This window comes from Anabrus simplex, chromosome 2 (assembly GCF_040414725.1).
Source record: "Anabrus simplex isolate iqAnaSimp1 chromosome 2, ASM4041472v1, whole genome shotgun sequence".
NCBI lineage: Eukaryota > Metazoa > Arthropoda > Insecta > Orthoptera > Tettigoniidae > Anabrus > Anabrus simplex.
This window is the reverse complement of record NC_090266.1, coordinates 820,202,511-820,220,840: the sequence shown is the minus strand read 5'-3', so window position 1 is coordinate 820,220,840 and position 18,330 is coordinate 820,202,511. Positions and strand designations below refer to the sequence as shown.

The 18,330-nt window shown below is 39.8% G+C and overlaps 1 protein-coding gene across 3 annotated transcripts in view; it reads right to left on the bottom strand.

Moving 5' to 3' along the window:
• Positions 1-18,330, bottom strand: part of LOC136864480 (beta-1,3-galactosyltransferase 5) — a 350,311-nt gene that overhangs the window by 249,733 nt on the left and 82,248 nt on the right. The window contains exon 1 of one of the 3 annotated variants that reach the window (XM_067141505.2): positions 16,177-16,336. The exons of the other annotated variants lie outside the window; for them this stretch is intronic. Coding sequence (XP_066997606.2) covers positions 16,177-16,308 — 132 coding nt within the window. The 5' untranslated portion in view covers positions 16,309-16,336. Of the gene's footprint in view, positions 1-16,176; positions 16,337-18,330 lie in introns of those variants that run through there. 3 annotated transcript variants of the gene reach the window in all.

Here is an 18,330-nt window from a genome sequence, read left to right as displayed (position 1 = left end):
ATATACCTTTTGGCACACTTTCATCACATGTTGCGACCAGTTCAGTGTTTCGCTTATAGCCACACCAAGATTCATAACTGTTTCACAAAATGGAATAATGGTATTGTTTAGTGCTACAGGAGGAATTTCATATTGTTTTAAGACGTGTAAGTTTTTTGAAGTACCAATGATTATTGCTTGCGTTTTAAGAGGATTAATTTTGAGATTGTTACTCAATGCAAAATTACTTATGAGACTTAAATCAGCATTAACTTTTTCTACAGCACTCTGAATTTTATCAGTTCTTGAGTGGTAGTACTACTGTGGAGTCAGCGTGTGGAGTAGCTGTCGTGTGGGTAACTGGAACAGTGTTAATGGTGGTTGTTGTGAGGAGTATTATCTTGTTGTTTAGCACTGTTAAGCTGTTGTTGTTTAGTTGTTAGTGTTAAGTAGTTCACTGTGTTTGGCTGTAGGAATTACTGGAATTTCTCTGGAGTCGAACCAAGGAACAGTCATCGTGTACTGCGGAGGTCAGCAGCCCTGTATTCAAACCTGTCCGTATGTATGCAGCAGCTGCTGTATGTGGTGACTGGAATTGCGAGACGCAAGCCTATCAATGAGGATTACAGTCGTCTCAGATAATACCAACGAGCCCGACTACCTGCTGTGTGAAAAAGACAAAGACTTATAAATAGGCAGCAATTAGTAAGTGTGGTCATTGTGAGTGTATGTATGTGTGCATTAATTGGGTCATCTTGAAATAAATCAGAGCGATAAAGCAGACGGTGTTTTATTCGTAAATTACTTTTGTTTCTTAGTTAATGGGCCATTTGAATAGCCATCTGCCTGTTTGAAGGAATGGATCGTATTCACTGACACTTATTTTAAAAGCACGAGTTTTAACATGATTGATGTCAGACTCGTTGGCTGAACGGTCAGCGTACTGGCCTTCGGTTCAGAGGGTCCCGGGTTTGATTCCCGGCCGGGTCGGGGATTTTAACCTTAATTGGTTAATTCCAATGGCACGGGGGCTGGGTGTATGTGTTGTCTTCATCATCATTTCATCATAATCACGACGCGCAGGTCGCCTACGGGAGTCAAAGAGAAAGACCTGCACCTGGCGAGCCGATCCCGTCCTGGGATATCCCGGCACTAAAAGCCATACAACATTTCATTTTCAACATGGTTGATATTTGAGCTTTATAAATAGTTTTCTTTTACTACTACATCTACATCATCGCGCGGTAGGGTTCTTCTTAAATGAGTTTGAATGGAATAATTCCTTTGAAATAAGCGTCGATTTTTGTTGATTTTTAGTGAACTTTTTTGTTTTTGTCATTTTTAGCTTTTTTGCACCACATAAATATTTCGGCTTATCACCCATAATTAATCACAACACATAACAGCAATAAACGCAACGATTACATGAGCATACCGAGAAAGAAAAGACAGAGTTGAGAAGCACTGTATAAGCACAACTGATCTTCATTTTCCGCCGAACGATAACTAAGTTAAACACTCGCTGTAAAGAACTAAAATTTAAAATCCAAACGAACCACAAAAATATTGAGAAGGAAAGCACAGAGTCCTATAGCATTGCATACCTGGCCTTACTGTCCCAAATTTCAGTCCATTGTCGGAAGTTTTAAGCAACGAACCAGACTTCGGCTTTAACTGCCACTAATTTTATTACTTTGCAGCTCTACTGTATATACGGAAGGTGTGAAAATTATTAGAATAATTGTGATTAACATTACTTTTCTTTGTTATCTTCTAATTAGGTGTACTATTTCACTTTCATTGTGAGTTTAAATGTTAATACATTGCATTTTCATGTTTTAAGAGTGATTTGGAGTATCTATTACCTTACTCAAGAGTAATTTCAGAACAATTGGGATATTTCTTCGAAATTGTGTAATGTTACCTAAACTGTATGTTTGAACACCTGACTTCAGAATTCAGGTTATGTCATTGGCATAATGCTGTAGTATTGTTATGAGTGATGTTATATGTTACAATAGATTCCCAGGTGATATCTTTGCCTAATTTATTATAGCAAAGCAAAGTCATCTCCGTACAGGCCATGAAGGCCCTTGGAGGGGTAGAAGGTAAAGGCTTCCACTATCCGTAACCTCGGCACTTGAAAGTGTTGAGTGGTTAGCTCTAGGCCCGGCTGTCTTTGCCCCCAGGAATTAACCTGGTACTCATTTTTGGTGTAGGCTGAGTGAACCTCAGGGCCATGTGCACCTCCGGAAGTGGAAATCTCGTTTCTTAAATTTAACGACTTCTTGACGGGGATTCGAACCCACATCCTTCCGGGCGAACCGAGCACGCCTTTACCGCCTCGGCCAGGCAGCCCCCAATTTATTATGATTTAGGCTTTATATCGAACTGTTAATTAACGTTGTTAATTGTGCTGGTGTTTATTTTTGACAATGGGAAAGGAAAGTGACCTTTCACCTAGGAAAGTAGCTTTGGTCAAGTGTCTTCTGAATGAGAAATGTTACGCGCATGGAGAAATATATATAGATTACAAATATCACAAACATCTGCGTGTAGACTGAAGAAGACTTTGAATTATTGTTCACCGGGCGAGTTGGCCGTGCGATTAGCAGCGCACAGCTGTGAGCTTGCATCTGGGAGATAGTGGGTTCGAACCCCACTGTCGGCAGCCCTGAAGATGGTTTACCGTGGTTTCCCATTTCCACACCAGGCAAATGCTGGGGCTGTACCTTAATTAAGGCCACGGCCGCTTCCTTCCCATTCATAGGCCTTTCCTGTCCCATCGTCGCCACAAGACCTATCTGTGTCGGTGCGACGTAAAACAAATAGCAATAATAAATAATGAATTATTGTTCTGAGTATGCAAACTCACGGGTAGGAAAATGTGGAAGGAAAAGTAAATTCATCCCTAGGACTGAAATAAATAACTGTAAATGGCAAAAATAAATAGAAGGGCCACTAGCGGAGACTTAAAGCGGAGTTTGGAGTACTACGAATAAATGTCTGCGATTCGACCGTTCATTGAAAACTGTCTGCTGGTCTCCCTGCACATCGTCCAGGAAAGAGAACTAAAATCACACCTGCAGTGGCAAAGAAGAGACTTTCGTGGGCAAAAGACGTCAAAGAACAATTCGGAGATGACTGGAGTAAGATAATGTACTGTATATTATTATTAGTTAGTTAGAATAATACCAATCAGTGAACCTGAATTGTAATATGATATTTTGAAGTACGAAAATTCTAAATTGAACACAAATGGAAGAAACACTCTTTGCAAGCAGCTTCTTAATTTCATTTTCATTATACTAAAATCTGTATGGTTTGAGATATGTTTTTACATGTTTTTCCGACGAATCAGCGTTTGCAGTAACACCAGTACGTGAGGAGAAGCACTGACGAAGAGTTCTTGTCGCAGTGCATTGCACAAACTGTCAGGCATCCCACCCACGTCATGGCCTACAGTGCGCAGTTCATAGTGCAGGACGTCTGTACATTGTAGAGTGTACGATGAACCAGCATCAATACAAAACAGTACTTGAAAGAAGATTATTACCGCAAGTGAGGGAGTTGTTTCCCAGTGGTGACTTTGTATTCATGCATGATGGTGCTCCATGCCATAAAGCAAAGTCTCTGACGAAGTTTGTAAGTGAAAACAATGTAAAAACTCTACCTTGGCCTGGCAATAGACCTGATCTCAACACTTTTAAGAATCTCTGGGCAACTCCGAAGAGGAAACTAAAGAAAAACAGCATGACAACCAAGATCAATCTCATAGAGACACTCATATGATATGGCGCCATGATACCGTAATCAAGTATTGCTACATAAAAAGCATGCCAAATCGCATAGAATCCGTCACAAAATTCAAGGGCATGCATAACATATTCTAAATATGTTATCAAATTCAAATGGAAGGAAAATACGTAAATTAATGAATAAAAGTGATTTTATACAAAAATTTCAAATTCAATCAATAAATCACTATTCTTCTGCATTTAGGGCAGTCGCCCAGGTGGCAGATTCCCTATATGTTGTTTTCCTAGCCTTTCCTCAAATGATTGCAAATAAATTGGAAATTTATTGAGCATCTCCCTTGGTAAGTTATTATTAATTATTCTAATAATTTTCACACCTCTTTAATCACAACTCATAACAGCATTAAACGCGACGATTGAAAGAGCCATGCCGAGAATGAAAAGATAGAGTTGAAAAGCACTGCATAAGCACAACTGATCTTCACTTTCCGCCGAACGATAATTAAAACATTCACTGTAACAAACTAAAAGTTAAAATCCAAAGGAACCACAACAACATTGAGAAGAAAAGCAAAACTAAAATTTAAAATCCAAACGAACCACAACAACGTTGAGAAGAAAAGCAAAACTAAAAGTTAAAATCCAAACGAACCACAACGACATTGAGAAGAAAAGCAAAACTAAAAGTTAAAATACAAACGAACCACAACAACACTGAGAAGAAAAGCAGAGTCCTACAGCACTGCATACCTGATCTTACTCTCCCAAGTTTCAGTTCATTGTCGGCAGTTTTAATCAACACACCAAATTTCGGCTTTAAATGCGGCTGTCCTGAGAATTGCTTTCCGTGGTTTTCCGTTCTCCTGCACTAAGGCGATTGCCGGGACAGTTCCTATTTTAGGCCACGACTGCACCCATTTTACCTTCTCCACAAATCACACCACCGATACAAATCTCTCTGGTCTGTGAGATGGCGCTACTGTATAGGAGGCCCGCCATACCCTGCCCGGGTATGGAATGAAAACTTTAACCCCCCACCAACCGCAAAAATCCAACACTGCCCCATTAGCAGGTTGGACAATGATGATGATAATGTGATGTCTTAGCAAACAATCAAAACATTTCCTAGAAAGACAGGTATACTTGGGGACAAAACATGACGGCCTCAGTTTCTGGGAGCGAGCTGGAAGCCAGCAGTCGAACACACCCTGCACCCGGCTGAGTAAACGAGTTCTAAGTGATCCTTGTTTGGTGTGGGGAGGTTGCCAAATCACTTTCTTCCACACTCACACAGCCATTTTTTTGTGTCGAGTGCAGTAGACGAATGCACAATTTCGGCTACAGTAAACGTAGTAAATTTTGTAAGTCGTTAATAGACATCGGGCTGCCATTGGCGAGTTGTGGAGTGAGACAAGTTCATCATGTTTTGTCCCCAAGTGTACCTACTCCCTGCAGTGGGAAATTCACCATTTAGGTAAAGTTATAGTTCCTGAAATTCCTCGTTGACGACCGACAAGCTTTTGAAGCCTGGCTGGCTGGCTGTGTTTACATTCCTTGTCCGCGGGGTGCCAGGATTTCCCCAACTCGAGGCACAGCGTTGTCAATTCTAAACTCTTAAGTATGTAGGCAATGAGAGCAAGCAGCGAGACTGGACAGAGTTGCGTGCAGCTGTACAACAATGGAGACTGACAAGCGAGTCTCCGGTTTCAGGACCGGCACGCTTTTGAAGTACTCCACGTGGACGGTCACTGACCGTTGCCTACGAGATACATAAGGCCGGGAAATACAGAACACTAGACTCGGCCTCGATATACTTCCGACAATCGCCGCTATATACAGAGCTATCTCGCCGCTCATTGCAACAAGTTCCAGTACGAAAACCTATACAAATTCAATAAAACTAGCAATTTCAGAAGACCTCAAACAGATGTGAGATATAAAAATAGACCAAGAGCAGTTGTATGACTTAACTTTCTTCAACGTATTTCTTACACTTTGCTTAAACTAAATATGTAATTCACGAAAGAAGCAGAGAAGTCTGTTAGCGAATTTGTCACTTCGTCACGTTTTCTCTAATTCTGTATCAGTGTATCTGATAAACTGATCGAGATTGCGGTCATAAATAAATTTTGGGTTTAAGCACCATCTTATAAATTATCAGCTATCCTACCTTTTCCTCCACACATCTGATGTTGCGACATTCGTATTGAAGCCACTGTTCGGAAAGCGATGTTGTGCCCGTTTCGCCATTAGAAAATCCTATATAATTTGTCAGCATCTTCTGATGTGGTACAGTTAGGCAGTGCAAGGATCTGAAATCTGTAGCCGGTAGGTGCTTTCCTATGCCAGAGGACGCAAATTTTTAGCGACGTTTCTCCGTATTTCACTTTTTCTTCCCGTAAGATTCAGTTTGTTCTAACAGGAATAAAGCTCCTAAATGATTATTTGTATTGAACCCTTGGTGATCAAAGGTCATGGGTTCAGTACCATTATTATTTCTATTTGGTTTATTTTTGGTCAAGTTCAGATACCTTAAATCATTTTTTCTGAATTCATTACCGTATCCTACTTCTCAATATAAAGACTGTTTTCCGTAATCTGGCATTTGAAATCTCATCAATATATATTTAGATTTAACAGAGATACTCGTAGCCTTTCCTTGACTTTTTTTTTTTGCTAGTGGCTTTACGTCACACCAACAGGTCTTATAGCGACGATGGGATAGGAAAGGGCTAGGAGTGGGAAGTAAGCGGCCGTGGCCTTAATTAAGGTACAGCCCCAGCATTTGCCTGGTGTGAATTTCCTTGACATAGAAACGAGACTTGTAGGTACTTCTTTTTTTTGTTTTTGGGTGACGTAGATCAGTTATATGCAGAAGATATGGTATGTTCATCGTTATCTGAATCAGAAATGTTACTACATTTTGATGGCAATACCTCATTTCTTGGAGATGGAGCCTTCCTGCGTTTGACACTTTTCTGTTGTGAACAGGATATATACTAAACACAGAAGGAACTTCGTTGGGGAGAATTCGCTTGACTGATATGCTTATCGTGAAATTTGTTGTATTAAAATGCAAGCTACATACTCGTGCCTGGAAATAGCTTGCCTGCATTTCTTTCTTAAACCGCACTTCGAAGGAAAATTATGGTACGTCACATTTTCTTGCATTTTAGTGGTATCCGAAGTATAGAGGTACACAACAGTGCACCATGTTTTTCAACCTCACGGACACTCACTGACAGAAACAATACGCACAAGAATTTGTATAAAATCAACGCAACATCACAATGTTAAAGTCCGCTAAGAGCAGGACAGAAACCTGACATCTAGCGGCCAAAGCGTGAACACGGTCGGGCCGTCTTTTCAGCGGCAAATTAGTAGCTATGTCCAGGCCTTGTATATCTCGTAGGCAACGCTCTGACAAAGCAAGCATGCTATTGGTCAAGAGCCATCTGCTATTAGTCACAACAGAGGCGACTGTAGACAGACATACATCTGGTTACTGTCGGGGCGGGGGGGAGGGCGGTGGTGGTATTGCTTATCGTTTGAGACGCCGAGGAACTATTGTTGAGGGTCTTTACTGCATTCCACGCTAATACCCTACTTCTTTACTCGAACAACTGAGGACACAGACAGATTAGGAAAGGCCAAGTCATCCCCTACCCTATCTATCTTATCCCTTGAATGTCCTGCTATGATTGAATCACACCATTTCCCGGTGAGGGTTATGTTGAAAAGGGGGGAAGAGAAGTGTACAATGAAGGAAGATGAGACAAATGATAAACGAGGGAGTGGTTATAATAAGTATAAATGGACAGAGAAGGTGGGCCGGGATTGGAATAGGGTAGTAAAAGAGGAGTTACAACTTTTGAAATATGGGTGGGAAGGGGCGTTAGAAGAGAATAATACTGATAAAGCCTTGGAATTGCTGCTACATCCAATAAAGATAATAGCGCAGAAGGCGAAAGCTAGAAAGGGAAATAAGAAAGAGGGAGAAGAATGGTTTAATAGGGAGTGTGAAGGAATGCGGAGGAAGGTGATGGACGCGTTAGGAGAATATACAGTAGAAGGAAAGGTGGGAGCCAAGAAAGGGAGTTTTCTGTAGATTGAGGAAGGAGTATAAAAAGAAAATTTGTGAGACAAAAAAGACGTGGTTAGAGGAACAAATGGAAGCCATAAATAATGACTGCAAGACAAATAATTTTGAGAGAGTTTGGGATAAGATTAATAAAATTATTAAGGGTGGAAGGAATATAGAGAAAACGAGTATTGAGGAAGTGCAATGGGTCAGACACTTTGATGAATTACTAGGAAAAAAGGGGGATGAAAGGTGCAGAGGTTCGGGAGAAGAAGTAATTTGGAGGAATAGGAGTGTGGCAATTTATGACCTGGATAAAGAAATCACAAGGGAGGAAATCCTGAGAGTGATAAACAGAGCCAGAGCGAAATCGGCCGGGGGGTGTAATGGTATAAATAACAAGTTTTGGAAGGAAATTAGCAAAAATGAGATAATGATAGAGGGCATGGTTAAACTATTCAATAGGATATTTGAGGGAGGTAATTACCCTAAGGAATGGGAAACAGGAATTATATGCCCTATATACAAGGGGAAGGGTAGTAGGAACAATGTGAACAGTTATAGAGGTATATCTCTGTTGGATTCTTTGAGTAAAATATATACTGGGGTTTTAGCGAACAGAATAAGCGGGTGGGCGGAAGAAAATGAAATTTTGACAGATTACCAATTTTGCTGTGCAAGTGATTACCAAGAAAGCTTTTGACAAGGTGAATAGGGAGGCCCTATTAGAGAAATTAGGCAGGCTAGGGATTTCGGAGAAGATGTTGAGGGCAGTGGAAGGAATATATAGGGTTGTTAGGTTTTGTGTAAAATTGGGAGAAGGGCGACTGAGTGGACCATTAGAGTCCAAGGTGGGTTTAAAACAAGGATGCAAGCTATCGCCAATACTGTTTATTTTATTTATCAACGATATTTTAGAGGGGTTTGGGGCAGAAAATTGGGCTGTGCAAGTGATTAATGGTTTAGAAGTACCAGGACTGATATTTGCGGATGATGTGTTATTGATGACGATAACTTCAGGGGCGATGAATAGGGCCTTAAAGTCAGTGACGCTATTTGCGAGGAAATGGGGATTGAGAATTAATGGAAATAAGTCTAAAATATTAGTAGTCCAGGTGGACAAAAGAAGAAAGATAGAAGGTAATTGGGTAATTCAGGGAGAAAGATTGGAACAGGTAAGGAAGTTGGAATATCTAGGAGTTATTTTTAATTATAAAGGAACTTGGAATGACCAGATCAAAAGGGTGAAATATAGAGGATTGGCAGCCTTAGCCTCAGTCAGAAATTTGCTAGTCAAATACCCGGGGATCAGTTATAAAACACTGAGGCTAGTGTTCAGGTCGGTAATCTTTGGGAGGGTATTATACGGTGCAGAAGTTTGGGGGCTGGATGAGAAAAGAGAGGAACTAAGAAGGATTGTTAGTAGTTTTGCTAAGTTAGTAATGGGCTTACCGAGGTATACAGCAAATGTAGGGGCGTAATTAATGTGTGGGGAGGATTTGGAATCAGAGGGTGTGAAAAGAATAGTTAGATACTGGATGAATTTAAAAAGGCAGGAAGGTGGGAGGGTATTACAGGCAGCGTATGCACAGCAATGTAAGAGCATGTATAAGGGTGGATGGTTAGAAAAAATAAAGGGATATTTGGAGAGGATAGGATTAGGACACCTGTGGGGGGAGGTTTGGTCGAAGACAGAAGTGAGAGGGATGAATATACTGGAAAGGAGAATTAGAGATATCCATAGGCAGAAATTATTGGGGGAAAGCAGACTAAGAAACTCGCTGACTGTTTTGACGAAAATAGAGGAGATAGCAGGGTTGAATATTAGATACGTCGATAGGTCAAAACGGTATGGGATGATGTGGTGGCTTTTAGGTTTGCATAGTAATACAGGGTGGATACAAGGGAGGGATAAGGCAAGGTGTGTACTTTGCGGAGATGTGAATGATGATTTTCACTTGCTAAGAGACTGTGAGGTAACGAGGGGGTTAAGACATGGATTATTGAGTGCCGAACATCGGGAAATATTGGGGAGAGGGGATGAGAACGCAATCCTGAGATGGATTATTAAACAATGGGAAAAAGGGGGTGAATTGAACAGGTATTTATGTGCGACAAAAAAGGCCTGCGAGGGTAAAATGAAGGAGAGTGAGTTAGAGGGTGGGCAGGGGAATAGGGGGGTGGAATAGTTATGTATATAAGGGAAGGGGATAGTATGATAAAATTCTAATGGATTAGGGAATAGGGACCGAGTACTTAGTTATGTGGAGTTGGGTAATGATACAGGATTGCATGGTCTGTTTGTTTTAAAGTTAGCTGGAATGCAAGTGCTGAAATGCTGAGTGTTGTTGTTTGATTTATTGATTAGGTGTAGGTCAGGAACAATAATGTGACGCAAGTACAGAGCACAATAAGGACACTGGATGAATATGTTTGAACATTGAGTGAGGGACTGCTACAGCTAATGACTGCTAGAAGAATACTATATTATTCTTATTATTATTATCCTTATTCATTATTATTATTATTATTATTATTATTATTATTATTATTATTATTATTATTATTATTATTATTATTATTATTCTTTATTATTTATTTTACTCTGCATGTGAAGGGGCGAAGTCGCCTGTTATGTTCAATAAATGTATGTATGTATGTATGTATGTATATGTATGTCCTGCTATGAAAGCTGGCTAATTAGCCGAACACTTTGAGAAGCCGGTGACTTACTTACTTACTTACTGAAAGAAACTAATATTAACAACCGTAATAAGCATACTTCATTTAACATCTACGGACAGTTTCCCAATGACATCAGACACTGTAACAAATTCACACACTATGTTTAGATTATTGAACAGCGTTAATCGCACGACGGAAAATAGAGATACGGACAACTAAATTTCGCACCACAGGGAACAAAATGACAGTGGAATGCTAGAAGTTCTGGGCCTCTTGGCACCGTAGGATCTGCGGGGCTCTTACCACTGCCACTGCTTACATGTCAAAAATATATTACTCTCATCTACATTGACGGTCACAACAGAGTTGGACATCGCGCATCCTGACTACTTCTTCGCTGTTAATATGAGGACGAGGATGAAGGACGAACTCTACATGAGACGAATCTTTTAATTTTTAATTATGAGCCATAATATACAGTAATATGAGTCAACTTTATTGTATTCACACTTCACTCCTTTTGGTAACAAGCGTTGAAGAAAACCGAGCAAACATTTTGAGTTAAGTGGCTGCTATTACGAAAGGCGAACTTGACAATTCTCCTCTTTGTTTACGTAAGCGTCTGTGCGTTTCCGAGTACACCCTCCTCCCTGCGGCAATGACAGCAGTGACGACACATGACTGACTGCGAATAAGTGACATAGCTTGTATTTTATTTGAATGGATGAAAACAATAACGGTATAAGTGACATTTTTTTAATAAATGAGTTAAGTGCAGGATGTAACTCCGGAAGGATGTATCCTTTCACCAGCAAAGAGATACAAGTTGATAGCGGTATTATTCTGCGCTCTAGTGAAAGGTGGTATACCTACAAATAGCATGCTTTATACGAGTGTTAAGCTGTTTAACGCCTTTTTCTCTGAATGACCAAAATGCTACTTATACCGTTATTGTTTTCATCCATTCATTTGTCTTTTTCTAATCGAAGAAGATTTGATGGGAAAAAACCTAATTTGTTCATTAAAGATGTCGGTCCTTAAAAATATCAAAAAATTAAAGGGTTAGCTGCAGCTTTTCTAAATAAATATTGATCAGAAAAAGTAAATAACATTTGTAAGTTATCTTTTTGTTGAGTCTATCCGAATGAAATGCAGTAGAACTCGGTTATAACGACATCCAAGGGACCTGAAATATTGTGTCGTAAACGATTGTCGTAGTAACCGAGATTCGTATTATCCGTCTAGTGAGGAGGTAAATGTAACATACATACATACATACATACATACATACATACATACATACATACATACATACATACATACATCTTCATTATAGAATGTTATGCCTTTCAGCGTTCAGTCTCCAAGCCGCTGTGAATTCACTAATCGGCACCATAATCTATCTATCTATCTATCTATCTATCTATCTATCTATCTATCTATCTATCTATCTATGTATCTATCTATAAAATCATTTGTAACTAGTTCTGTGGCCTCGTTTAGTTCTATATCTCTTATCTTTAAAACATTGAAAACTGAGATCGTCGTCTTGGTCTCCTTCTACCCCTCTTAACCTCAATAACAGAGTCCATTATTTTCCTAGGTAACCTATCCTCCTCCATTCACCTCACATATCCCCCTTCGAAACCGGTTTATGCGTACAGCTTCATCCATCGAGTACATTCCTAAATTAGCCTTTATTTTCTCATTCCGGATACTCTCCTGCCATTGTTCCAACCTGTTTGTACCAGCAATCATTCTCGCTACTTTCATGTCTGTTACTTCTAGCTTACGAATAAGATATCCTGAACCCACCCGGCTTTCACTTCCATAAAGCAAAGTTGGTCGTACTAAGCAAGGATGGAAAAACATTTTTTATGAGGAACAAGGCGTTATATACGAGTTGTCGCTGAAGCCTATGTTGTTATAAGAAAGTTCAACTGTAATTTCAATGTTTTTCCCCTCAAAACTTATATTCATTGAGTTTTCACTCTGTATTCGAAAATCTCGGTATTATCCTGACCTTTTTATTAAGGCATCAACATTTTTTTTTTCAAGTTGCTTTACGTCACACATACAACAGATAGGTGTTATGGCGACGATGGGACAGGAAAGGGATAGGGGTGTGAGGGAAGCGGCCATGGCCTTAGTTAAGTTACAGCCCCAGCATTTGCTTGGTGTGAAAATGGGAAACCACGGAAAACCATCTTCAGGGCTGCCGACAGTGGGGTTCGAATCTACTATCTCCCGAATGCTGGATATTGGCCGCACTTAGGCGACTGCAGCTATCGAGCTCGGTAAGCCATCAACAGTCAGCCCTTTTTCCTAGTTTTCTGACTGAATTTAACGTGTTTCATTCTTTACTTAAATATTGTTACGCAATATGCCAATAAAACGATCACGTTATTGCACTACGTATCTCTTAAGCCGTCTACTATCTGAAGTGTCTTATCTAAAAATGACGTCAATAAAGTGATCCAACTGCTATTTACCTGATAATATAGGTATTGATTCTCATACGGAGCCTGAAATATTTTTCCTGAATGAGTAAATTCATGATTCAAATATAATTGGTCCGTTATTTTACATTAAAAATCTTCACTAGATTTGTGAAGAGTAAATTAGAATATGAGCCTCGCGTTCAAAGGAAGAAATACATGGTAATGATGTTAATAATAAGTTTCTGCGGTATTTGTATCATAGAACAAATGCCAAATTTTTGCACTTTCCATACATCAACACCATATTGAAGAAATGCTTTTAGCCCCACATAACTTAACAAAATAAAATAGCAAAGTCACCTCCGTACAAGCCATGAAGGCCCTTGGAGGAATGGAAGGTAAAGGTTTCCACCCTTGTTAACCTCGGCACGTGATGGGGTAGAGTGGTTAGCTCTACGCCCGGCCGCCTTTGCCCCCAGGAATTAACCTGCTACTCATTTTTGGTGTAGGCTGAGTGAACCTCAGGGCCATATGCACCTCCGGAAGTGGAAATCTCGTTTCTTAAATTTTACGACTTCCTGACGGGGATTCGAACACACGTCCTTCCGGGTGAACCGAACACGCCCTTACCTCCTCGGCCAGGCAGCCCCTACTTAACTAGATGCCAGAAAAATTATTACTTCATTACAAATCTTAAACAAAAGTATAACCAATAATTTTGATTCTCCAGAACTATTGAATTTTATTTCCTTTAATGTTCCGCAAGTTGGAGTTCGGAAGTATAAATTATTTTACGTTCCAAGATTCAGAACATCTCATAACTTGAATTCAAATGCTATACTATTAACACATTTGCTGTAGATGTACATTTATTTTCAGGATCAGACACTATAATTACGGTAATTAACAATTTAAGGGCTTATGTTTCCAATTCATATACTCAGATCTTATTTTCTTATAATCGTCATCTATGGTCGTCACGATATATATTATTGTCGTTTTTATTCACCTACATTTTGTTTACTTCTGTTTTTCTTTTCGTGAATATTTACAATTTGGAAGAATCCTGTTCCTATTCTAGATCATCATATTCTTTTATGTTTCTATCAAATACCGTTTTCTTCATCTTCTCCTGTTTTACTTTCTTAATCATTTTAATTTACATGTGTGTTATAAGTAAGGTGTGTTACGAAGGTAATATATTGAGCCTACTGGATGTGTACTTTTGAAATAAATAAATAAATAAATAAATAAATAAATAAATAAATAAATAAATAAATAAATAAATAAATAAATAAATAAATAAATTAAATAAATAAATAAATAAATATCGCAATGAAATGACGTTAGGGGATCAGCCATTACTATCCTGAGCATCTCCATTTTTCCTTCAAATCTGTTGTGTAATTAGTAACATTACAGTCCAGCACTTGGTAAGCTTTAATATACCACAACACAACACAAAAATAAACTGTATGACGACTCCAGTACCAGCCAATGAACTGATTCGTGACAGTGTTGCACTTTAAACCGAAATAATGAATTTAGAGCAAAGCTCTTCATAGAAATGTTGTCACTGTAAATACCTAACCTGTAATTACAGAAAAGTATAGAATGCATGTTTGCCTAAGTGAATTTTATGGAAATATGGTTGCATGGCCTATGGTTGTATGTAAATTGTTTACAGCATTGTTGCATGTCTAAACTTTACTTTGCAGAAAATAACATAGCCTATGTACAGTAGCCTTAAGTTATTTTGTAATGTATATAGCTGTCCATGTTCATGCCTTAACTAAGAATTGCAGACAGTATCACATGTAAGTGTAAGAAATTATGGTCTAGCTGTACGCCTAAAATCACTTTTCATACCTTATCTCGAGACTAATAAAAGTTTATAACCCCAGATCAAACTTTTTGTACCTCAAAACCTCCTTCGTAATTCGTATAAAACTGAAAAGCAATATGTTTTCGAATACAAGTGAAATTTCAAGATCTCCGGTTGTGGTATTATGTTATAGAAGCCAGTAGGAGCAGACGAGAGCTGTATTTAGTTCTAACCGCGAGCCGCTGAATAGCGGTAGTTGGTGCTGTCACGTCGGAAAGATATGCATTTTCCAGAAAGTTTCCGCTATTATCGTTGTAACCTATTTGGTGCAGCAAAGTTAATGCGGTGAGTTCACAATTGTGTTCAACAGTATTCTATAAGAAAAACTGAGTTCTAGGGCGAAACTATCTTTACACCGGTCTGTTTTGAGACTGGCTTTCCTGTACGGGGGTGAAATCTGGGTGGACTCAGGATATCTTATTCACTAGAGGAAGTAACGCACATGAACATGCAAGAACGACTGTCGGTAAAACTATATGGAACAATGGCAGGAGGGTACTCGGAACGAGGATGTGAAGGCTAAAGTAGGAATAAACGGGCTTCGGATATAGGATCATATGAGTCTGTAACATATAAATCATTGTTTCCAATTCATTATCCCTTCTGCTGGGAGTCAATAGTAATATTACAAATATACTACAACCTACTTTTGGGTGCCAATTTTAACATTTCGAAAGTTAATAATAATAATAATAATAATAATAATAATAATAATAATAATAATAGTAATAATACTTGCACAACTAATGTAATTTCAACTTGGTGGCTTCTAATGAAATAAAATTTAAAACAAAGAAATAAATAAATGAATAATAGACTAATAATGAATGACAGAACATAAATGAGTCCTTTCAGGCAGTGTTCATAAAAGCTTAAAAAATTGATAATAATTAAAGTTATTTGTTTTATGTCCCACTAACTATTTTTACAGTTTTCGGAGACGCCGAGGTGCCGAAATTTAGTCCCGCAGGAGTTCTTTTACGTGCTAGTAAATCTACCGACACGAGGCTGACGTATGTGAGCACCTTCAAATACCACCGGACTGAGTCAGGATCGAACTTGCCAAATTGGGGTAAGAAGACCAGCGCCTCAACCGTCTGGGCCACTCAGCCCGGCGCTGAAGAAATTGTAGCCCTACTCTATTTGAATGGGCCTTACCTAATAACCCCTGTTAACTAACCGTTTGATTCTATTCTATGTATTACCTACAAAAGAAAGAACATACATAAAATATACCAATGAATGCATAAAGTACCGGTACCTACAATATTTCTGTATGGATCTGAATAGCCCTAACGCATATTCTTTTTCATTTACTTCCCGCCTTTTTAATGGGTGGTTACTCACTCCAGGACATGGCTTCTTCCTTGACTGATCTTGAAGCCTCACGATCTGTAACACCGGAACTGTCATGGTTCGACCTCCGTGTGAAGAAATGTCCCCAAACTCGTGCTGCGTTAGACTAGCGCGTATCACCATCCACTCATGTATAGCCGTAGATGCCACTTTTCCCTGTCAGATACGAATAGCAACTGATGAAGTAAAGTACAGTCTAATCTCGCACACTTGATGATACTTGTCAAGCTATTACCACACAGCCAAGTGAACAAATTATAACAAAGTCCACAGTCCATCCTTCACCTATACAACGAATATACAAATACTGGTAACCTGACTGTTTTATAACAGTTGGTAGCTATTTTTTACAATTTGCTTTATATCGCACCGCCACAGTTAGGTCTTATGGCAACGATGGGACAGGAAATGGCGAAGTGGGAAGGAAGTAGCCTTGGCTTCATTAAGATACAACCCCAGCATTTTCCTGGTGTGAAAATGGGAAACCACAGAAAACCATCTTCCGGGCGGCCAACAGTGCGGTTCGAAGCCACTATTTCCTGAACGCAAGCTACTGGCACAATAAAACACAATCACACTTCTTCACAAACTTTATACACTTTACACAAGACAAGTAATCAACAAAATAAGTGCACGTATAAACACACCCTCCTAGGTTTAAGTATCCTAGCATACTTCCCGTTTTATCGCCTGTTCGACTTCAATTTCGATTTCGTTTCGTTCCATGTCAATCCACGTTTTCCCAACTAGGTGCTTGGACAAACCCAGGCTCGCAATGTCATTGTCCACTTTCCCTTCTGTAGTCTCCACCTTTTCCTAGCTAGTTTTCATGTGAGTGCACACGCACTTTAATGAACTTTCCGTGATATTCTTGGCCATGCTTTTACCCAAGAATACCACCTCTTTTTGGTACCTAAGCGAGCTGAGTTGAAATGTCCCAGAAAATGTCTGTATGCTTCTTATCACGTGTTCACAGGCAGAGTGTATCAGAACTATACCGACAAAAAATCAGGGAATAAGAACGATGGTGGATTCGGATTGGCGGAGAAAAATTTTATTTTCGAGAAAATGAGGTTACTTTGTTAATTATTATCTATTACTTCTAGGTCCGTACTACCTTCTTCAATGCTCCATATTTCTGCTCCGTACAATGCTTTGCCGCCTCTGTGGTGTAGTGGTTAGCTGCCACCCCCGGAGGTCCGGGTTCGATTGCCGGCTCTGCCACGAAATTTGTAAAGTGGTACGAGGGCTGGAACGGGGTCCACTCAGTCTCGGGAGGTCAACTGAGTAGAGGTGGATTCGATTCCCACCTCAGCCATCCTGGAAGTGGTTTTCCGTGGTTTCCCACTTCTCCTCCAGGCAAATGGTGGGATGATACCTAACTTAAGGCCACGGCCGCTTCCTTCCCTCTTCCTTGTCTATCCCTTCCAATCTTCCCCATCCCCCGCAAGGCCCCTGTTCAGCATAGCAGGTGCGGCCGCCTGGGCGAGGTACTGGTCATTCTCCCCAGTTGTATCCCCGACCACGAGTCTGAAGCTCCAGGACACTGCCCTTGAGGCGGTAGAGGTGGGATCCCGCGCTGAGTCCGAGGGAAAAACCGAACCTGGAGGGTAAACAGATGATGATGATGATGATGACAATGCTTTGGCTTTTACAAGAGAATTTAGAACATTTTCCTATAGTTTATATTAAATATTTGGCATCTCCCTCTCCAGATATCTCGTGCTAGATAAAGCTGTCAGTGTTTTCAATTTTGCTCGCCTTACTTGTTCTTTCCACTTACCGTTAAATGTTGGTATTATTCCTAAATATTCTACCTTATTTATTCTCTCTAACTCTATACCTTCTAACCACAACCTTTACTTTCTATTTACTTTATTTCCCTTTTTACATACCATAATTTTCGTTTAGTCCGCCTCTGTGGTGTAGTGGTTAGTGTGATTAGCTGCCGCCCCCCGGAGGCCCGGGTTCGATTCCCGGCTCTGCCACGAAATTTGACAAGTGGTACGAGGGCTGGAACGGGGTCCACTCAGCCTCGGGAGGTCAACTAAGTAGAGGTGGGTTCGATTTCCACCTCAGCCATCCTCGAAGTGGTTTTCCGTTGTTTCCGACTTCTCCTGCAGGCAATGCCGGGACGGTACCTAA